The sequence below is a fragment of the Drosophila santomea genome, chromosome 2L (genome assembly GCF_016746245.2).
Source record: "Drosophila santomea strain STO CAGO 1482 chromosome 2L, Prin_Dsan_1.1, whole genome shotgun sequence".
In the NCBI taxonomy this organism is placed as follows: domain Eukaryota; kingdom Metazoa; phylum Arthropoda; class Insecta; order Diptera; family Drosophilidae; genus Drosophila; species Drosophila santomea.
Window position 1 is genome coordinate 15,502,296 of NC_053016.2, and position 19,898 is coordinate 15,522,193.

The following is a 19,898-nucleotide window of genomic DNA, read 5'->3' on the forward strand; positions in this document are numbered from 1 at the left end:
ATAGCACACGTGTGCCGGAGTGTTTGTTTATATTTTGCTGTGCACAAATCGGTCAAACTATTTTTAAAATATTTATAAAGGTGAGATTATTTAAAATTGGTTTGCTAAAGCAGAATGAGACAAAAACTATTGAGGAAAGCATATTGAACATTAAACATATGCTTTCCAACACACCATTTACACATTTATAAATGCTTCCAGCATGTGAGAGCCACACAGATTTGAGCGATATGGGGGTTCTAGTAATGGTGGCAACGTTTTAAAACAAACATATTACAATATATGTACATACATACATATACACCGACATTCTATATAAATAGATTACAGATTAAACTTATTTACTCCCCCAAAGATGGTTATGCTAAATTCATAATAAATCGCCAATACTTGGGTTTTGGATAGGCTCTTTGGCTTTCGTAACTGGCCGTTTTAGGAGCTCTGTTGGGATGACTCGTTGGCCCAATTAGCCCTGTCTGCTAATCAAGGATGAAATATAATCAACACTCCTTACAAACGAAGGACGAAGAGATGAATGAGAGCGGGAATAACAGATCAATCAAATATATACAAAAATATCATGGCGCTTATACGGCTCCCATTTTCGGAAGAAATTTCCACGACAATGACCGTAATTTCTCGTAGAGATCTGCTTTAAGAAGAATAGGATTGGTGTTTTGGGGTGGCTGGCACAATCCCAGGGTGCTCTCCCATTTTGGGGAACCCTGCTGTCCAAAGTGGGTGGAAAAGCATTCTCAAAACAGGTGCACAGCTTTATTAAAAGGGAACCTCAAATTAATGAGGTGATATATTATTCCTCATATTATATTGTACTTCCTCTTAGATGGCACTGGACATTTTATAATATAATTAATATGGTTAACTTAAGATTGTCCTTCCAACCGCCAATTCAAGACACGTGATACGGGTTCCTTTGCATTATGTTTGTATTTGTTTTGCATAAAAAATGCCGAGATAATGTTTATAAATACGTGCTTTTGTTTATGATAGTAACTTAAGGTAGGTACAAGATATAAGCAGTTACAGATGAGTCTATCTCTTAATTACATGATATTCAGCAACAACTAAGGCCCTAAAAATACATAAATGTATATTCTAATATTGAAACTGAGCAATGTTAGTCGGTAGACGATTGGTTCATGCCTCATTTCAGCTCGACAATTAATACTAGGTAGAGGTAACTCCATCCCTTTGAATACCTTTTGGGTCGACGCTCAGTTACTCGCCTCGTCCGTATCCACGTCTGATATATCTTTGAGTTTTACGTTGCCATTGCTGTTGTTCGTATCATTGTCATCTGCCGCCTTTTGGAAGTTCTCCTGAAGAGTTTTGGGATCCACGACCAGGATGGGAGTGCACCCATCCATGAGATGCTCGCTCTGGCTCTGGAACTGCTCCCGCGAGATGCTGCGCGTGAAGGAGAAGCGCAACGACTTTGTCCTGGTTAGCCTCTTTTTGATGGGAGGCTTGCCCGCCACTGGAGCCACTGGCTCTGAGCTAGTGCGCTCTGAGCTTTCCGGCGTGGTTGGCACGGAGCTGGACTCCAGCTGGTGGTCCCGCAGTATTTCCTCGGCAAAGCACTTTATCTGGGTCCAAGCTTCCAGTATGTCCTTCTTAGTGGCGTGCTCATAGGTGACGCAGAAGCGGATCACGTAGCGGCCGTTGAATTTGGCCGGCGTCATGTGCATCTTGCCCGAGTGGTTGATCTGGGCGAGCAGCATGTGGTTGGGCTCGTCACCAGTTCTGTAGAGAAGATTGAGTCAAATATAGTCAAGTCTGTATCTTTATTTAGTTGGGTAGTCCTTTTTTTTTAGTTTAATAACTTACCGCATTCTGAAGCAAACTAGGCCAAGGTGAACGTCGTTCCGGACTTCAAATCGATCGTCCTTACGGACAAGCATCTCAAACTTCTTGGCCAACGCCATGTGATTACGAATGTATTCCTGTAGGCCTCGTATGCCGTATGTCCGGAAGACGAACCACAGCTTGAGCGCCCGGAATCGGCGACTCAGTGGAATGCCGTAGTGGCGGTAGTCAACTCCGGTCATGTGCTCGTGTCGTAGGTAGAGTGGATTCACGTTAAGCGCGCTCTTGAGGTTCATCACATCCCGCACCCACAGGGCAGAGGCATCAAAGTTTGTCAGCAGAAGCTTGTTGGGATTTGTGTTAAAAGAGTCGGCGTATTCGAGTCCGGCGGAGAATACCCGCATCTCGGGCAGAATGAAAGAGTTTCCCGCGTAGGCGCCGTCTACGTGCAGCCAAATGCTCGACACCTGGCGGCACACCTTTCCGATCTCCGTGATGTCGTCGAAAGCGCAGCCGCCGGTGGTACCCACAGTGGCCACTACAAAGAAGGGTGTCAAACCGGCGTTCACATCGTTTTGAATTGCTTGGCTCAGTAGGTCAACGCGCATGCGTCCATGCTCGTCGGCATCGATGATCCGGAGTTTGACCAGGGCCATCTTGGTGGCCTTTTCCACGGAGGAGTGTGCCTCGCGGCTGGCATAGGCGATCAGGCTGGGCAGGAAAACGCTGTCGTGAACGCTGGTCTGACCCTTTAGCTCGCTGATGGCCCGTGCGCGAGCTGTGATTAGAGAGACGAGAACGCACTCCGAGGCGGATCCCTGGAGGGCACCGCCGCCTGTGCTGCCAGGAGCATCCGAAACAAAGGCCTTGGGCAAACCGAGGGCCTTGGCGTACCAGTTCATCACGATCGTCTCCAGCTCGGCAGCCGCCGGACAGCTGGCCCAGCTGAAGCCAATTGAACCAATGGCACTGCTAAGCATGTCGCCTAGGACGGAGGGAAAGGAGTTGCCCGATGGGAAGTAGGCGAAGAACTTGGGGTGGTTCCAGTGCACCACTCCCGGCATTATCTTCTGCTCGAAGTCCTCGAGCACGTCCTTGAACGACTCCGGCGACTGGGGAGCGTCGGCTGAAGATAGAGATAAACAGGCAGACAGTGGGATTAGTGGGATGGGCCTTAAATATTTCTTTTATCACCCATAAATTTGGGGGGCCAGCAAAGGAAGTATTTATGGCGGATCTGTTGTTTTTGGCACTGAGTAGAAAGATCAACAAGTAAGTCTATACGCAAGGTGTGTGTTTGCGTATGCATAATTAATTGATTTGTTTAGTTGAACTCTGGATTGCGGCGTCCATTCGGGCGTAAATATTTAACTTAGCAAACTGCGCGGAATTCGCCTGAAATACGCCAGCGAAACCTACTCTCCAACCTGCCATCCTCAGAGGTGGCCGGAGATCGAACATCGGAGAGATGGCTGTCGAGTGTGCCCCAATTATGCCGGGAGCCTCCCACGCACCTCGTTGCGGGGCACTTGAATCCGTGGGCTGGGGATTTTCGAATAGTTTACACTCGCACATTATTCACATGACTCTTCGGCAGCGGGCAAAACAATTAGTCAACATGATTTAACAAGTTTTTGAGAGGCATTCAGCAGTTGCTTGTTGCTTTGGTCTGGCTTTCTTTGATTATTTTGCGCGAACGAAATATTTTTGGATTCATTGCTAATTTGTTTGGGCATAGTTAACAAATTAGTGTATACAATTTATCACTAGTGCTGTAATAAAACTTTGTTTTCTCTCTCTGCTTTTAAATGAAATTCGAGGAAAACAATGATACAAAATAGATTCGACTAACAAAAATAATGTTTTTTTTTTTTTTTTTTGGAATAATAGCATCATAGAGTATTTAAAGTTACGGACTTTTCTCCTGATTACGCAGGAGATTTAAAAAACTTTATACAACGTCTGATTTAAAAGCGTATTTCACTACGGCTCTTGACTTTGTATATATTATTAGTTTATGATCATTCCAGTACTGGCTTGTTTGTATATAACCTGTCAAGTATGCCCCTTATTATTCACACCTGACACAAAATACCTAACAAAAATTCGTATATCTCACAGCTTTCGTGGGGTCTTTTTTTTAAACTTTTTCTTATGGCACCTGGCAGCTCACCTGGTATCAGTTTTTTGAGGTAACCCGGATCCAAGGTGGGCGCCACATCACGCTCCTCTATGTTAGTGCCGTATTGGCATATATAATCAATCACTTCCTTGCCGTATTTGCGAAACTCTTCCACATCCATTTTAACCAATTTACACTTTTCCCTTAATTTGTTCAAATAGCGCAGTCTATTAAAAAGTATTTCTCGGTGCTTGTATCTTTGACGCTCGGATACTTGGGTCTAATACGGTACACAATAGCTTATCTCGATCACTTTCGAATCCCGGTTATTATCACGCAGCGCACACTCGTTGCAGCTCAGCTTCCTTGACGCGAATGTCTTGGCCACTGCGCTGCAATCGTTTTTATATGGCAACAGACCGATCGCTCGACCGCACGATCGGCTACTCTCGGATCTCTCCGTGCTCGGATATATTATATCCCCTTCTTACACCTATGAGGTGTGCTCTGCGCCGCGCTCCTACTGACGTTGATTGTCTCGTGATCGGACTCAAATTACTGGCTCGGAGACGCGGATCGGACTCCGTTGGGCTGGGAAACCCGCTTTGCTCATTATGGGCACATCTCTCGTTCTGCTCTCGCGTCGGGCGGAGCACTATCTATCTTGCTCGGCGAAAAAGTCCCTAGTGGGATCACACAAGGGTGTAATGCTTTTGGCTTAGATATACTCGTACTTTGAGTTCAATTTAAAGCGCAAGTGAGTAAGAAAGGTTGTTTTTCTACGAATATGTGGCCAAATTATTAATTATAAATCACTAAAGAAGTGTGTTATTAAAGCTTGGAAAATTATTGTGAAATTTACGAAAAGTCATTATACTTGTTACTCGTAGAGTAAAAGGGTATATTAGATTCGTTGAAAAGTATGTAACAGGCAGAAGGAAGCGTTTCCGTCCATATAAAGTATATATATTCTTGATCAGGATCAATGGCCGAGTCGATTTGGCCATGTCCGTCTGTCCGTTTGTCTGTCCGTCCGACTGTCTTTCCGCCCGTCTGTCTGTCCGTCCATATGAACGTCGAGATCTCAGGAACTACAAAAGCTAGAAAGTTGAGATTAAGCATACAGATTTTAAACACAGACGCAACGCAAGTGTGTTGACCCATGTTGCCACACCCACTCTAACGCCCAAAAACCTCATAAAACTGCCACTCTCACACTTTTGTTTTTATCTATCATATATTTTTATGTTCGAATTATGTTTTATTTCTGGAAGCTGATAATACAAAGCAGTAGTGAATCTATCGCTTCTCCTGCAATCTCTCTATAATCCTGTGATTTCTCACAGATATATTAGGCGTGCTCAATACCTATTATTCGATTCTATTTCACAGATTATTTTTATGATATTTAAATAGGCTTTCGATACTATTTCACAGATTATTTTTATGATATTTAAATAGGCTTTCGATACTATTTCACAGATTATTTTTATGACATTTAAAATTGGCTTTGAATGTGAATATTCTGACACGCTTGGCTCCTCGGGGAACTTTTGGGGGTTTTAGAAAATTTCCTAAACTTGCCGCAAATCCGGCACGTTCAAACAGTGTGCAAAGAACCTGTGAAAGAGAACAAACTAGTTTCCTCTAATCTCTGGAAGAAATAGCAAAAGTTTCCGTGGCTTATGGCAACTAGCGGGGAACCACTTCAAGTACTAACGAAATGTGGCAAACAAGTGTCCAAACATTGACCAAATCCGTTAGCAGAAAGTCGGATGTGCGAACGACCAGCCCTCACAAAAGGCCGAACTGATGACGTAGCTGTGAAGAGCGTCCATTGTTTCATGGAATCTCCTGCTGGTTAAAATACAAAAACACTAATATCAAAATAAACAAACGTTGCCAAATGAAAATCAACGATTTGTTCAGGTTGCGAGGCGCGGGAATCTGGAAGATAATGGGTGTGGGTGGGTGGGCAGCACGAACGAATGAATGGGTTTGTTGTCAGAGTCAGCATGAGTTCCCTGCAATTTGGTTGGGTGCTAATTGCTGACGAGTGCTTATCTTACTTTGCCTGGTAATGATCTAACCCTAGCTATACTTACTTTCCAGTCCGTATGTTTAATGGTTCCCGGACCATCATCTGCTCAAAAGGGTTAGATTAATGGAATACAGCTGTTTATTTAAAAGTAACTTGGAAAGTTACTATTGTTATTATCGAGGGGAGTGCCTTTTTATTTCTACTAAATAAATTAAATAAATTACTAAAATATAAATAAATTACTAAATAATTTACTAAAAATGTTGATCTATCTCTAAAATACATATGTATGGGTATTAAGCCAAAACATTATATTATTGCTCGGCTTGGTCAATGATAACCTCCCGCAGCTATAATCTTGTAAGTTCTGTTGGGAAATTGTGCAAATCCGACCACTGTAAAGGGGCTAAACATAACTTTGAAAACCATGGCTGAGCTGACTCACTCGGAGCACGCGTCTGCGCCTTGAAGCGGCGCTCGGTGGGTGCAGAGTTCGCTGCGAGAGATTCGGAGATCGCTGGACAGAGATCGGCTGAACACCGTGACTTGACTTATTTCTCGGCTCCTCTTTCTGGGCCTGAGCCTCGTCTGAACTTTCATTCACAGGTCCAGACACCGCGGATGACGTCGTGCTTCTAAATATAATTTCGTATTCAGTTTACGCGGTCACACGTCGAAATGCTCGAGGGCCGTTGCCATCATCCATCGAATCCATCCGCCTTCTGATGCCGCTTCTGCTAAAGCCCGGCTGTGTGTTGGGATGTGTGTGTGGAGCGCGGCTAACGCGTTTGTTGTCTAACCATTAATTATAGCAGTTGGCACTGCCAAACACCGATCAAAATTCCCATGATGTCGTCATACAGTCAAGCATCACTAGCATCAACTACTTGAAATTTGGAAAAGACCTCGGGTTTTTAAAATTATTGGATATTTAAATGATTCCAATTACTACTATTAGCATGTTTTCGAAATGAGTTCAGACCGTACAACAAAAGTGAATTTCTGTTTGTTTATGTGAGAAATAGAGTGATTAGGCTTAAGATATTGAACGTATTTTTAGTGGGGAAGATTGATTTAAAGACTTCGCCTGTTTGAGAGCTATCTGTGGTTTTTTACAAAAAATTTGCATAATATAATATTTTGATGGTGCTCGGGCTTGACAACAGCGTACTGCATATGAAGATTTCGTGCTGGGGCTCTTCTCTTTTCGTGTATTTTAAATTTCGCCAAATCATACCTTAGGCATTTCATTGATTTTGGTAGGGGATACTAAATAATGGGTACGGGATTTATTTATTGGTTATTTGGTTGGAGGTGTCAATGATTTTGACAGATGTTACTTTGAATTTTATTGTTTGAGTTTATTTGGCGATTTAATTAGGTGAACCCGTTTCCAAGTTTAGATTTCGTGATTTTGTGTAAAAGAGTCAAGATATTCTTTAGGTAGAAAAGAATGAAGAATTTATAAAAGATGCGCTTTTGCTCACCAGTTCTCTTACATCTCTATAGCCTAACCCTATTTGTCAAATATAACCATATAAGATATATTTTAATAACAACTTTTTATATACTCGCAATTACCATGCGATTTGTTCTATGGTGAATTGATATACATTTTTAGTGTTCCATAAGCATCCCTAAGCAAATCAATCACCGCAGGTATGTCTTCGTGCTCAGCTCCATGGATGTATTTCAAAAGACCAATGCCAAGTCTAAACTCAAAGCAAAATCGAAGGACGACCCATTACAGACTTATAATGGGGTCGTGCAGAATTTGATAAAGAACTGGGAGTCTCCAGTCGTCTATCTGAAGAAACAAGGTTTTCTGCCCAGAAACTACGAGGATGCGTCAAGAATTAAGCCCAACCTGGACGCCCTGATGCAGAGAATAGAAAGGGCCAAACGGGATCACACTAAAGAGATCATTCTGAAAGTAGGACCCACAGTAATGCCGAAAGCTTTACCAAGAAATCAACGGGGCTTTTTGTCCCCAACGGGCTCCATGCTCTCCAATTTGGAGCAGTTGAAAATCATTGAAGGCCAGGTAACGAAGGCTAAGTCCAGGACCAAGCCAAGTGAGCAGGAGCAACAGCTGCTGGCCATGAAGCGGCGATTGGAAGAGTTGCAGACGGCAGCTAACAGTCAGGATCAGCTAGGATACGGTGGGCAGATCAAACTAACTCCCAGAGACAAGGAGCCAGTGAAGTCGGCAAAAAGCTATGATGAAATATTGCAGCGAATGATCGAAAGGACGAGCCCACAGCACACAAAGAAATCCAATTTGCATTTGGAAACCCATCAATATCAATTAGCATCAGCTCCCAAAGCAAACCCAAAAATTGTTAATTTGCCATTGGGTGTCAGAACAGATACACAGCTGACTTTGAACCCCATCGACTTGAATGAGCACAGTGCACCCCGAAATTTATTGGATAAATCCGCAATTGATCTGCCCATATCCAGAGCAGTGGACACCCAGAAGATCATGTCAAAAACAGAATCAAAGCTGCGCGCACCCACGTATCTGAATTGGGACATGACAAAAGGGCGACTGGACCATTACTCAAGGGTGGACAAGGAGGCCTATTTGAACCAGTTGGTGAGAGTGTTCGGGCAAAATATGGATTTCAAGGAGCCCACTCAAAAAGGTAATGAGCCGACTGCTTCCTAGAACCACTGTTCGCCTTCCCACCAGCGCGCACTCATCTTCGCGAAATGGTTTAAAATATATGAGCTCTGTGCAATGAGTCATAATCCATTTGGAGTCCGTGTCCATACACAGTAAATTCAGTAAATTCATATATACATTTTCATTTCCGATTTTATGCCGATCAACAATGATACTGCGTCATATCAATGGCATCAGCAAGATGATTTGGATTTCATCTGTTTACCTTGCGCAAGAAAGCAAAGAAACGCAGGATATTTCTGTTTACCATTTGCTAGCAAGTAAGCATATTCTTGCTTTCCAAGTTGATTCCATATAACTTTTCTTAATGGATTGACTTGCAGCGTAAAACCTAGTATTTTAGCCGTGTAAAAACTTGAAGTTATTATTTTGAAATAATATTTATTGCAATTTATAAACAAGAAAGATGTTCGTTTGATATTTCCTTCACGGCACTTATAGTATACTTTATAGTTTCAATATTGGAATTCAGAAAAAGCCTTTTACTGTTGTAACCCACCGCTTGGCAGATTGGTCTAGAATTCAACTAGGCGCCTGACTTAAGGAAGCGCTAATACTGTATTATAGTGTTTCCATTAACTGAGTGAATATGATTAGTTGGGGTTATCCTTGCGCACCGCCATGGGTGATCGTCGTGGTGTTCGCTGCTCCAGTTGCTGCTGCTGGACATTCACGTAGTCCAGCTCGTTTTCCGGAGAGGGGGAGGAGCCGGCTCCGGAGTTCCGTCGCGACGAGGATGGTCGTACGTTGGTGTCCAAGTGTCGGAAACTGCAAGGAAAGGATGTGGCTTTGAGTTAATTGACACAAATGGGGTATTTTCAAATAAGACTCACCGCAAAGAGACGTTACTGCCCTTTTCCTCGTTGCTGCTGTTGAAGAGGAACGCCAGCGGCCAGGATATCCAGGAGTTGTGGTCCACCGAACTCTGGGTCCGGATGATGGGGGCACTGCCGCGACTCACTACGGGTGAGGGCAGCTCCATGGAGAGCTTGGGGGTGCCGGCTTTGTTGATTGCCGGATTGTAGATCTTCGGATCGCTGACCATGCGCACGAAGAAGGAGCGCTTCTGAGCCAACGTGTCCTGCTTCTTGCGGTTCATGATCTCCGACAGCTCATCGTGCTGCTCCTTCTCCAGCAACTCGTTGGCAAAGTCCACGATGATGTCCCAGGCGTAGTCAATGTCTTCAGCGGTCGCGTTCTGAGCCACGGCGCAGAACCTGATGATGTACCGATCTCCCACGCTGGCCGGAACCATGTGAAGCTTGCCAGACTCGTTGATTATGCTCAGCAGCTTCTCATTCAGCTTGTCGGAGCCCTTGAGGCGAAAGCAGACCAGGCCCAGCTAATAGAACCAAATATTATTTATTTTGGTTTCACAAATCTGGGCGCATGATTAACCAAATGAAAAACGAAAAATCAAAATATGAACTTATTAAGAACTTATGAAATAATGGAGTGACTTAAACAAGTTTCGGCTAGATGAATAAATTTGTATTCCAAAGAAGTCTCTATCACTTGCTGTGTTCTGTAAAATGTGCTTCAAATGCTATTTGAATCATAAATATATGTTTTATTTTTTCAATTATCTGGCAAAAATTAAGCAAGTCACAAAGAAATCTTTACACTGTGCTAGCTTGGTTTATTTGCACTCCTGAAAAGTCGAATTAGTTGGAAAACTAAAACGTGTCTAACTGCAGATCCGCTACCGAATTGATCACTTAATTGACTTGGCCACGCTTACGTTTAACGAGCTTGAACATATGTATGTACATATGTCAGTCGCTGACTCGATGAATCACTTGTGGCTGTCTTTAAATGATTTTCAATGGCATTTATGCCAAAACACTTCCATTGTCGGGGCGAAAAAGAAATCAATTTTTGCGCCAGTTTCTTTGCGGAATTTGGCGTGTAGTTGCGCACGTTTGCTTCGTTTGCACGGCGGTGTGAACAAATTCACGTCTTCGTGGTCCGATCAGAGCTAAGGCCCCGGCACTTACGTTACCCGCCAATCCATTTCTCAACTATTTTTGGGACTTACATACTATACATGGGAGATCGGCCCTTGCTCCGCATAATAGACCCACACACCCACCCTACACAATCCGTGGGGTGTACAAAAGAGCTTTGACCTCTGAGCATGATTAATTACCGATAGAAACCAAATCGATTGAATCGAAATAAAACTTAAAATATATGGATAGATATGAAAGAAACGAAACGAAAGCAAATGTATCTCACCTTGACTTGGTTACAGATCTCGAAGCGCTTATCTTTGAGCACGAGCTCTTCGAACCGCTTGGCCAGTTTGATATGGTGACGTATGTAATGCTGCAGCCCGGAAATCCCATAAGATCGCAGCACGAACCTGAAATCATATACGCCATTCAGAGGCACACACAGAATGGATTTGGGTAAATAGTATTTTTTGCCGTGCTCACAATTAGCAATAAACGTTTGTTTGGCGTTCTCATCTCATCTGCGGTATAGATTCGGCATACACGAGGTATCGAAACCCTTGCTTTTACAACTAAGTCGCAAGCAAATACACGAGGGACAATTTGAGTAAACAAGCCAACATACTTGAGGCCACTTCAAGCCAATCCAAAAACAATTCAATTTTCGACAACAGTCAACAGACCCACACTTTGCCATCGAGTGCTTTCGGACCTTTCGAACATACATATGCTACATACCACAGCTTCAGTGAACGAAAACGCCGACTGAGTGGAACTCCCCAATGACGGTAGTCGATGGCCGCATCCGAGTAGCCATGCTTCAGGTACAGCGGATCCACCACCAGGGCTGAAGTCAGCCGGATGCGGTCCCGCACCCACAGCGTCGAGCAGTCGAAGTTGGTCAGCAGCCATTTGTTGGGATTGGTGTTGAACGAGTCGGCGTACTCGATGCCCTGTAAATGGGATCGGCTAAGATTGGCCGTGCCATGGTAGTGCCAGCCACTCACCTTCAGGAGGGGCTTCAGTTCGGGGCAGATGAAGCTGTTGCCCGCGTAGGCGGCATCCACGTGCAACCAGACGCCAGGGAATCGCTGCAGCTGCTTGCCAATCTCCGGCAGATTGTCGAACGCACACGAGCCCGTGGTGCCCAGAGTGGTCGAGACGAAGAAGGGCACCAGGCCCTGCAGCTCGTCCTCCTCCATGGCTTCGTAGATCGTCTGGCCGCGCAGGCTGGCGTCGTCGTCGGGCTCCAGAATGCGCAGCTTCACGAAGCAGATCATCGCCGCCTTTTCCACGCAGCTGTGTGCCTCCTTGGAGCAGTAGGCCATCAGCTTGGACAGTAGATGACCCTCCTCCACGAACGGGTGCTGGGCCTTGAGCCTCTTGAGCGCCTGTGCCCTGGCAGCCAGCATCGTGACCAGCACACATTCCGATGCGGAAGTCTGGAGCCCAAAAAGAACCACTGATAAACATTGTCATATGACTTAATATTTTATATATAAAAACTAAGGCGCGCTTTCTATACGTTCATAATAATCTATAATACTATAATCTATATTCTACGAGCATAATGTTACCTGGATGACTCCGCCTCCGGTGCTGCCCTCCTTGAGGGCCAGAAAGTGGTCCGGCAGACCGATGGCCTTGCCCAGCCAGTCGAGCACAATGGTCTCCAGCTCGGTGCAAGCGGGACTGGCGGCCCAGGAAAAGCCGATGCACCCGATCCCGTCGCCCAACATGTCGCCCAGGATGGAGGGAAACGAGTTGCCCGCCGGAAAGTAGGCATGGAAGCGTGGGTGCTGCCAGTGCGTCACGCCGGGCATGATCTTGTCCTCCACGTCCCTCATAATCTGGTCCCAGTCCTCCGGCTCCTGTGGTGCCTCAGCTGTGCGAGAGGGAGAGGGTGAGGGAGAATCGGACCAGATTTTGGGGGCATGTTTGGGGCTTACTTGGCAACAGGTGCCGCAAATATCCCGGCTCCACGCTGGGCGTAACTCGCCGCTCGTTTAGCGTTTCCAGATAATTGCAGATGTACTCTACCATTTCCATGCCACGTTTTCGAAATTCGGTGCTGTCCATCTCGGATGGGTTCTCCAAACCGCTTTCCTGGGTGTTTTCGAATCTTTTCGTTTTCGTTTACCGACCCACGCTTAGCTCTATTACGAAAAGTTTAAAAATTGTTCAATGAATCAGCGTAGTGGGGCGATACAAGTGAATAGAATATATTCAATTTTTTTGTGTCGGTTATTTTCAGATATTCAAATTATTGTGTGTATACATACAAAGTGTTTCTTTATTTCTAGGCACAACTTTAAAATATTTATATGAATTGTGATTTAACACAAAACATGAAATTAGATAAATTAAATATTTAAATATTTGTTTACTGAGCGAGATAGTTTATGATTATTCACAACGAAACTATGACTTTGTTTCCATTATTTTGGAATTTGTCTATTGATCCTGATCAATAATGTACATATATACTTTACATGGTCGCAAACGCTTCATTCTGTCTGTTACATAGTTTTCGACGAATCTAGTATACCCTTACACTATACGAGTAACGGGTATAAAAACACTACAGAAAAATGTATTAAAAGAGTACAGAACGACAGCCTGTTTAAAGCTGTTTTAGCTTGTAGAATTTTTCGATGTTAATAATGCATAAAATAACGCGTTTGAAAAAAAATATGATCAAAATATAATTATAAAAACTCTCGATAAATATCATTTTAAAACTTTTGATTCTTTGTAACATATAGCTTTAAGTTCATTATTATATGATGAAAATGTGTAATGGAAACTTTCGAATAAATCCCACAGAAAATTGTTGTAATTGTTATACACCATTGCTATTGATCTTTAAATTTATTCGTAACATAAACAGTTAAAATCATAAATTGAGTTTTAAAATGCATTCCATTGTGTTATTAAGTCTTAATGTTAATTATCATTCGATTTATTCTAAAAACTCAATTTTAATTTTTGTATTTTCCTGATATTTCCTTTTCGTTAGCTCAAATAGACGGAGTAATTTGTTTAAAACTGGAGAAACTTAATTGTTTATGCAAATTGTTAGACCAAAGAAAACTTGTTTTCCAGGACGGTTTACGTATAGAGTCCTCTTGATTCAAAAATACATTTTGTTGGCAAAACAGAATTTATTTCGTTTCCATTGCTATTTTATTTGTATGTAGGACTGATTTATTTTAGCTGGAGCTTTATTTGTGGCTTTTAAAGAAACCAATGATTCAGTTGTGCTTTGTAAACTTTAGATGTTTAGATTTATTTTGCCGAGATAGTGTTATTCCCAAATTTTGCTCGACTTAATCACACGTAGTTTGAATAAACAGAATTTTTCTTGGTAATTAACCTGAGGTTCCTTAGTCACGTTTTCCGATGGCTTTTCCGACTTTTGTTCCGAACCCGAGACCACGAACCGTTGGCCCCGACTGGCAAAACCAAACTGATCCTTGCTCTGCGGTCTGGCCAAGAGCTAAGCTCGGTCGCCGCAGCCGTGGTTACTGCTTCTCCTTCGGCTGCCTTGGCATGTCTAATGAATGCATACTTCAGAGGGCAGGAGCTGGGTTTGGGGGCGATGGTGAGTGCTTGGTGGCTTGGTGGTGCTTGGTGGCTTGGTGGTGCTTGGTGGCTTGGTGGTGCTTGGTGCGATTGAAATGGCAAATAAATGGAATTTTTGCGACGCTTCATTCATAGCTGTGAGCTAGGGATTGGGACTCGTCCCTGTTGTGCGTGAAGATATGTTGGGAACAGGAAGGGCGAGTGGAAAATTAAATAACCACCATGGCCCATGTAGGTTGCACAATGCGTATGCTTGATGTTGCGTATATCCAGGGCAAATTGGGTTTCGAACTAAATGATTAAAATAAAACCTAATTTACTCTTAAAGTGCAACTCAATTTCGGCATGGATGAGTTAATTCAAAGTACGTGTTGTCATAAACACTCAACAAATTGCACTGACAGGACAGCTTCCCACGACTTCCCACTTGTTTTTGGGCTGGGGTGCGAATCGTTTTATTAATAACTTCCGCGCCAAATTGAATTATTGTTCAGTACGTACTTGATAGGAATGATGGCGATGCCAAATGACTATGACGATGGAAATGACGACAACGATGGCCAAGGCATAGCAGCGAAGGCAGGCGAGGAGTAGAAGGAATTTCAACGCATTCCTCTCTGAAAATTCCAGCCCGTTTTCCTTTCCCTACCCGGGCTGCTTGGATCCGTCGGCACTAGGCCATAGATATGTCTGGGACACGTGGCCCCATGTACTTGCCACCATCCTCCCACACAGTCATCCGAGTCCTGTTGGATTTTTTTGTTGTTGGATGAAAGTTCATTAATAAACTTTCATTGCTGCTGTCGAATTCAGCTGCAGCAACATCCCCGGGCATTGAATTGTGCTTCGGCCTCAGCTTCAACAAGTGGCATCATGCTTCTGCAGTCATCATCCCCCGGTGACCTCCTTACCCGCTATCTCCATCCCCATCCCCATCCCCTTCCCATTCCCGCCTGTCTAGTGGCCGACACCAGCAGGGCTTTATTTAATGGGAAAACGCTGCAAAAACGCTCATGCATTCGCGCTTATTTAATTGCTGCAGAAATGGTTTTTATTGACTTTTACTTGAACTCCTCTTCAAAATGAATTATGCCAAAGCGAAGACCGTCATGGTCTTACTTCTTAGGATGATGTTTTTTGCTTTCTTCTGATTACCAAATTTGAAAAATAATGTTCTTCGATTAATCTTATCTATTTTTGCCATTTTGCATTATGTGGTAAAATTTAAATGTATTATTATTTTATGTTTCTAAAATAGGAAAATAAAGAATTTGATCTTCCATTCCTAATTGACTTTAAAATGTAGCACTTACCGACTTTAGCTGATTTTTGAAATTTTTGTTCGAGCCACATGACGCACCTAAAAGATGTAGGTGACATCGCTGCTTACACCACTTGCAGAATGGTTTTTCCGTTCTGTCCCTCTGGCTCATAAACCCAGCAATTATTCAATTTTCACGGACTGCGATGGGGGCAATAGCTGCTCCGGACAGTATACGACGAGTGGTGGTTGACTTTTAAGTTGGTTCTCGAGATATTGGACCTCCGGCGTCCTTTTTCCGCCATTATAGGTTCAAGGTTGTTGCCGAAGGGCTTCGGCAAGATTATATTTCTGAAAGAGTGAAACAATCTTGTTTGCTGATTTTGCAGAGGTCCTCAAAATGATGCACTATCGCAAGGCCGAGAATGTGGAGCAGGAGCTGAGCAAGAGCGATCTGCCATTCGAGGACTGCATGCCAAAGTCCCAAAAGGACTTTTTGTGGATGCACGTAAGTAACACTAACCATTTTCAAATCCTTGTTGGTAACAATTACTTTTGCGCAGGTGAAAGGCGGCACCAAAGTGAGCAATGTGATTGAGTTTGCTCAGGCAGCGCTAAACAAGGGCGAACACAGATGCGTGGTGTGGAGCGGATCCGGCGGCGGAGTGGTGAAGACCATATCGTGTGCCGAGGTCCTCAAGCGGAGCCACCCAGTCTACCAGGTGACGCGCATGGCGTACACCAGGTGAGTGGCCAATAAGCAGCAAATTTGCCATAACTATTATAGTGCACTACATAAAGCGTGGAGGAGCACTGGAAGCCGCAGATGGAAGGCCTCGAGGAGATTATAGTCACCCGCCAAATACCCACGCTGCACATTCTCATGAGTCTGGACCAGCTGCCGGATAGTATAGACGGGTAAGCTGGAACACGATTACAAAAGCATTAGTGTCGTAAAAGTCTGTTTCGATTAGTTTACAAAAGCCAAATAGAGCCACTGATTTCTGGGAGGGCGGAGCAACACAGCCACAGCCACGTCCACATCCACATCCACGTACCCAGGCCCCCCATCAGCAGCAACCACATCAACCAGGAGCTGGTGTTCGGTCGAACAAGCGAAACAGACCCGGGCGCAATAAACCAGCCCAACAACTCGGAAAACCTGTCGCTGAAGAGCATTTGCCCGCCAGTTAGAGTCAAGGTTGAGATAAACCGGCCATGTGAAGATGCCTTTATTTACCCTTTGTAAGGATATAAAAATAAAGCCTAATTTATCACAAAAGAACAGCGATTCTTTTAACGCAATTGGGGCCAATGAAAGATTAGCTCTCCAAAGATAAGCGTGCTCTTTGTATCATTCTTTTTATAGAACTACCTTAATTTACAGTAGATGCTCTTCTGGTAAAGACCTTTAATACCAATGTGGGTATAGCGAATAAACTATTAATCCTTAAGTCAAAGGTTCTCTATTTTACCTAGCTACCTAGGAAAAGAAACAATACTTTGGGTGTTCCCTTATCTGGAACTTCGGAATCAGCGAGTTGGTGTTAATTGTTTGTCAAATACAAATTCAATACCTAGAAATGAAAAGATATCCTAAGCCATCTATTAAATGTTTACAGTAAGTACCAATGAAAAATAAATTAAATATTTGATATTTTGAGTCAGAAATTAAACATTTATTAAATAAAAAAATACAAACTGTGTCTTATTTGATGTCCACTAGTACTCTTTATATGGGGAGAAATCTAAGTTCACAAACCAAATTAGCATAGCAGTCCGCCAAAGGAACTTTTACTGTAATTCAGCTTTTATTGCTGTGCATACAAAGCACTTAGGAAAAGCTGCACAAATCTAATCTGGCGGATTTCAATGGCGTTATCATCCCACGACTGTGCAGGTGCCGGTTAGTATGAAAAATGCTGTGCCTGCGACGAGTTCAGCGATCGGGTGCACTGCGTCAGCTTCGCTCGTTCAGTGGCAAGCCGCAAGGCGATGTCCTTCCCAAGAGCTGCGAAGTCCTGATCATCGGTGGCGGTGGCATGGGCGCCTCCTCCGCTTTCTGGCTCAAGTCCCGGGCCCTGCAGCTGGGCCGCAAGCTCAATGTGCTGGTGGTGGAGCGCGATGCTGGAGTAAGTACGAGTACAAGAGGGCCTACTACTTGCGGGCCAGGGTTATCCAAAAGTTGCCACATTTACTGCTAGCTTCTTTAAATATTTTAAAATTTTTGTTAGAGGGTGAGCACCTTTTTTTAATTAAATTTCAAGGTCTGGGAATCTAAAGTTGCTCCCATGTTGCTCCCTTTTGGATTCAAACAGTTAAAAATACTTATGTGCAGCTGCAGTCAAAATAAAAGCAGTGCCCACAGACCAAAAAACATATTTTGCAACGTTTTAAAATTTTGTTTAATTATCAATAAAACTCTAGGTAATTTGATTTCAATTCTCAGAATAATTTCGGTATTATTTGGGCATTTTGCTTTATATCTTTGGATTTTATTAAAGGGCGCACAGCTTCTTTTCATGGAATCAACTAAATTGTGGCATTTCTGCACAGGAATAGAGTTGCAGGACCTTTAAAAAGCTTCCAAAAGTGAAAAGTTATCTATTGCTCTTATTTTTTTAAGACTTTTCCCATCACATTAAATAAAAAAAATTTCAATTGGATGGAGAACCCCATTATATTTTGCACTTTAACATAAGTTTTTCCAGCAGCAATTGGTTTTTAATCTTATTTAGCCTTCCGACATTACAGTGTGTGCCACGCCCCATGTAGTCAGGACTAAATATAAAGGAAGAATATAAAAATGCTAGGAACTTTTTAGAAACATTATAAAATACCACAATCCTTTTTTAAAAGTATTTAATTTGAATAAATTTGCGGATTTATATTATTATATTTTGATTACTATTATTTTGACTGGGTCAATCCTGTGCATCCTTGCAATTAAGAGCGAATGAGAATAAAAAGAAAGACGAGACCCAAAGAAAACTTCACATTATATTAGGATTAGGTATACCTATAATTCTGAATCCACACATTATGCATATGTACTTCAAACTGTATTGTATACTTTATACATTGTAGTCAAACAAAAATATATCACTATTAAATAATTACCATCCTTATGTGACTCTCCAGTACACCAGCGCTTCTACAGTGCTCTCTGTGGGCGGAGTTCGCCAGCAGTTCTCCCTGGCCGAGAACATAGAGATGTCGCTCTTCGGCTACAATTTCGTGGTTAACTGCGGCGAGCATCTGGGCGATGTGGATCTGTGTTACCAGCCGAACGGCTACCTGATCCTGGCCTCCGAGAAGGGAGCCCACATCCTGGCTCAGAACTCTAGACTGCAGAACAAGCTGGGGGCTCGAAATGAGCTGCTTGGCCCGGAGGCACTACGTCAGCGGTTTCCGTGGTTGTCCACAGAGGGCGTGGAGTTGGGATGCCACGGTATTGACAAGGAGGGATGGTTTGATCCGTGGGCCCTGCTCATGGGCTTCAAGAAGAAGGCCCGTGCTCTGGGCGCGAATTTTGCGAACGGCTCAGTGGTGGGTTTCGAATGGAACGATTCGGGCGCCCTTTCTGGAGCTGTGGTCGATGACGGTGATGGAGTTCAGCGGACGGTGAAGTTTGACACATGCGTCCTGGCAGCGGGAGCTCACTCGGGTCAGGTGGCGCGTCTGGCAGGGATTGGTGATAAGGGAGCAAAGGAGGCTTCCCTGAGAGTGCCCTTGCCAGTGGAGCCTCGCAAGCGATACGTCTATGTACTTAGCACTCAAGGGCGGAATTGTCCTGGGCTAGCCACACCTCTGACCGTCGATCCGGATGGCACCTACTTTCGGCGGGACGGTCTTTGTGGTAACTTCCTGTGCGGCCGCAGTCCGAACGAAGACGAGGAGCCCGAGTGCGAAACGCTGGACGTGGATCATGGGTACTTTGAATCGGATGTCTGGCCCACACTGGCAAACCGAGTACCTGCCTTTGAGTCAGTGAAGATACAGAGCAGCTGGGCGGGCTTCTATGACCACAACACATTTGACGCAAACGGGATCATTGGCAGACATCCTCATTACAGCAACCTCCTCATTGCCGCGGGATTCAGTGGGCACGGCATTCAGCAGACTCCCGCCGTGGGTCGAGCCATATCCGAACTCATTTTGGACGGCAAGTTTACCACCCTGGATCTGTCGCGCCTCGGCTTTGAACGACTTGTGAACCAACAGCCTATGTACGAAGTGAATATCGTGTGACAAATGTATCACAGGAGGTTCGTACTTGCTTTTGATGTATTTATGTATGTACTTCTTTTATTGCAATTTCTGTTGTGTATATAGTATTTTGTATAGTAAAGTTCTCGTTTTAGTAACGTACATCTGTGTTGGTGTTTTGGCTGCCAGTAGTCAAGGGAATTTAGTTT

General features: G+C 43.8%; 4 protein-coding genes across 6 annotated transcripts; 2 read left to right on the forward strand and 2 right to left on the reverse strand.

The window, feature by feature from the left end:
* Window positions 1-4: 4 nt before the first annotated feature.
* LOC120444866 (ribonuclease P protein subunit p25-like protein) lies at window positions 5-16,765 on the forward strand. Of its 2 annotated transcripts, XM_039624836.2 has the most exons (6): window positions 7,487-7,589; window positions 7,650-8,638; window positions 15,870-15,988; window positions 16,044-16,225; window positions 16,282-16,398; window positions 16,455-16,765. In XM_039624836.2, the coding sequence occupies exons 1-6, from the start codon at window positions 7,573-7,575 to the stop codon at window positions 16,672-16,674; spliced, it is 1,644 nt and encodes a 547-aa protein (XP_039480770.2). In that variant the 5' UTR covers window positions 7,487-7,572; the 3' UTR covers window positions 16,675-16,765. The 2 variants fall into 2 exon arrangements, with proteins under 2 accessions (XP_039480780.1, XP_039480770.2); XM_039624846.1 differs by lacking the exons at window positions 7,487-7,589; window positions 7,650-8,638 and adding an exon at window positions 5-80.
* LOC120444857 (aromatic-L-amino-acid decarboxylase) lies at window positions 938-4,342 on the reverse strand. The gene is made up of 3 exons (XM_039624823.2): window positions 4,001-4,342; window positions 1,849-2,953; window positions 938-1,764 (listed from the first exon to the last, which is right to left on the reverse strand). The coding sequence occupies exons 1-3, from the start codon at window positions 4,128-4,130 to the stop codon at window positions 1,236-1,238; spliced, it is 1,764 nt and encodes a 587-aa protein (XP_039480757.1). The 5' UTR covers window positions 4,131-4,342; the 3' UTR covers window positions 938-1,235.
* On the reverse strand, window positions 8,671-15,862 carry LOC120444832 (tyrosine decarboxylase). 2 transcript variants are annotated; one of them, XM_039624800.2, is made up of 10 exons: window positions 15,533-15,862; window positions 14,721-15,468; window positions 14,011-14,657; window positions 12,584-12,790; window positions 12,212-12,519; window positions 11,642-12,076; window positions 11,373-11,587; window positions 10,918-11,044; window positions 9,513-10,021; window positions 8,671-9,447 (listed from the first exon to the last, which is right to left on the reverse strand). In XM_039624800.2, exons 4-10 carry the CDS (start codon window positions 12,711-12,713, stop codon window positions 9,273-9,275), a joined length of 1,899 nt encoding a protein of 632 aa, XP_039480734.1. In that variant the 5' UTR covers window positions 12,714-12,790; window positions 14,011-14,657; window positions 14,721-15,468; window positions 15,533-15,862; the 3' UTR covers window positions 8,671-9,272. The 2 variants fall into 2 exon arrangements, with proteins under 2 accessions (XP_039480734.1, XP_039480726.1); XM_039624792.2 differs by lacking the exons at window positions 14,011-14,657; window positions 14,721-15,468 and having other exon boundaries at window positions 11,373-12,076.
* A 616-nt stretch (window positions 16,766-17,381) lies between the features above and the next one.
* On the forward strand, window positions 17,382-19,851 carry LOC120446039 (FAD-dependent oxidoreductase domain-containing protein 1). Its single transcript, XM_039626807.2, has 2 exons — window positions 17,382-17,612; window positions 18,622-19,851. The coding sequence occupies exons 1-2, from the start codon at window positions 17,400-17,402 to the stop codon at window positions 19,729-19,731; spliced, it is 1,323 nt and encodes a 440-aa protein (XP_039482741.1). The 5' UTR covers window positions 17,382-17,399; the 3' UTR covers window positions 19,732-19,851.
* The last annotated feature ends 47 nt before the right edge of the window (window positions 19,852-19,898 follow it).

Excerpts from the sequence above, each read along its gene's own strand:
- LOC120444857 (XM_039624823.2), bottom strand. The coding sequence starts at position 4,130 with ATGGATGTGGAAGAGTTTCGCAAATACGGCAAGGAAGTGATTGATTAT. Across the intron at positions 2,954-4,000 it reads CCTCAAAAAACTGATACCAG|CCGACGCTCCCCAGTCGCCG; the intron begins GTGAGCTGCCAG and ends CTCTATCTTCAG. Across the intron at positions 1,765-1,848 it reads CTAGTTTGCTTCAGAATGCG|AACTGGTGACGAGCCCAACC; the intron begins GTAAGTTATTAA and ends TCTTCTCTACAG.
- LOC120444866 (XM_039624836.2), top strand. Across the intron at positions 15,989-16,043 it reads AGGACTTTTTGTGGATGCAC|GTGAAAGGCGGCACCAAAGT; the intron begins GTAAGTAACACT and ends ACTTTTGCGCAG. Across the intron at positions 16,399-16,454 it reads CTGCCGGATAGTATAGACGG|TTTACAAAAGCCAAATAGAG; the intron begins GTAAGCTGGAAC and ends TGTTTCGATTAG.
- LOC120444832 (XM_039624792.2), bottom strand. The coding sequence starts at position 12,713 with ATGGACAGCACCGAATTTCGAAAACGTGGCATGGAAATGGTAGAGTAC. Across the intron at positions 12,077-12,211 it reads CCGGAGGCGGAGTCATCCAG|ACTTCCGCATCGGAATGTGT; the intron begins GTAACATTATGC and ends TTTGGGCTCCAG. Across the intron at positions 10,022-10,917 it reads AGATCTGTAACCAAGTCAAG|CTGGGCCTGGTCTGCTTTCG; the intron begins GTGAGATACATT and ends TGGTTCTATTAG.
- LOC120446039 (XM_039626807.2), top strand. The coding sequence starts at position 17,400 with ATGCTGTGCCTGCGACGAGTTCAGCGATCGGGTGCACTGCGTCAGCTT. Across the intron at positions 17,613-18,621 it reads TGGTGGAGCGCGATGCTGGA|TACACCAGCGCTTCTACAGT; the intron begins GTAAGTACGAGT and ends GTGACTCTCCAG.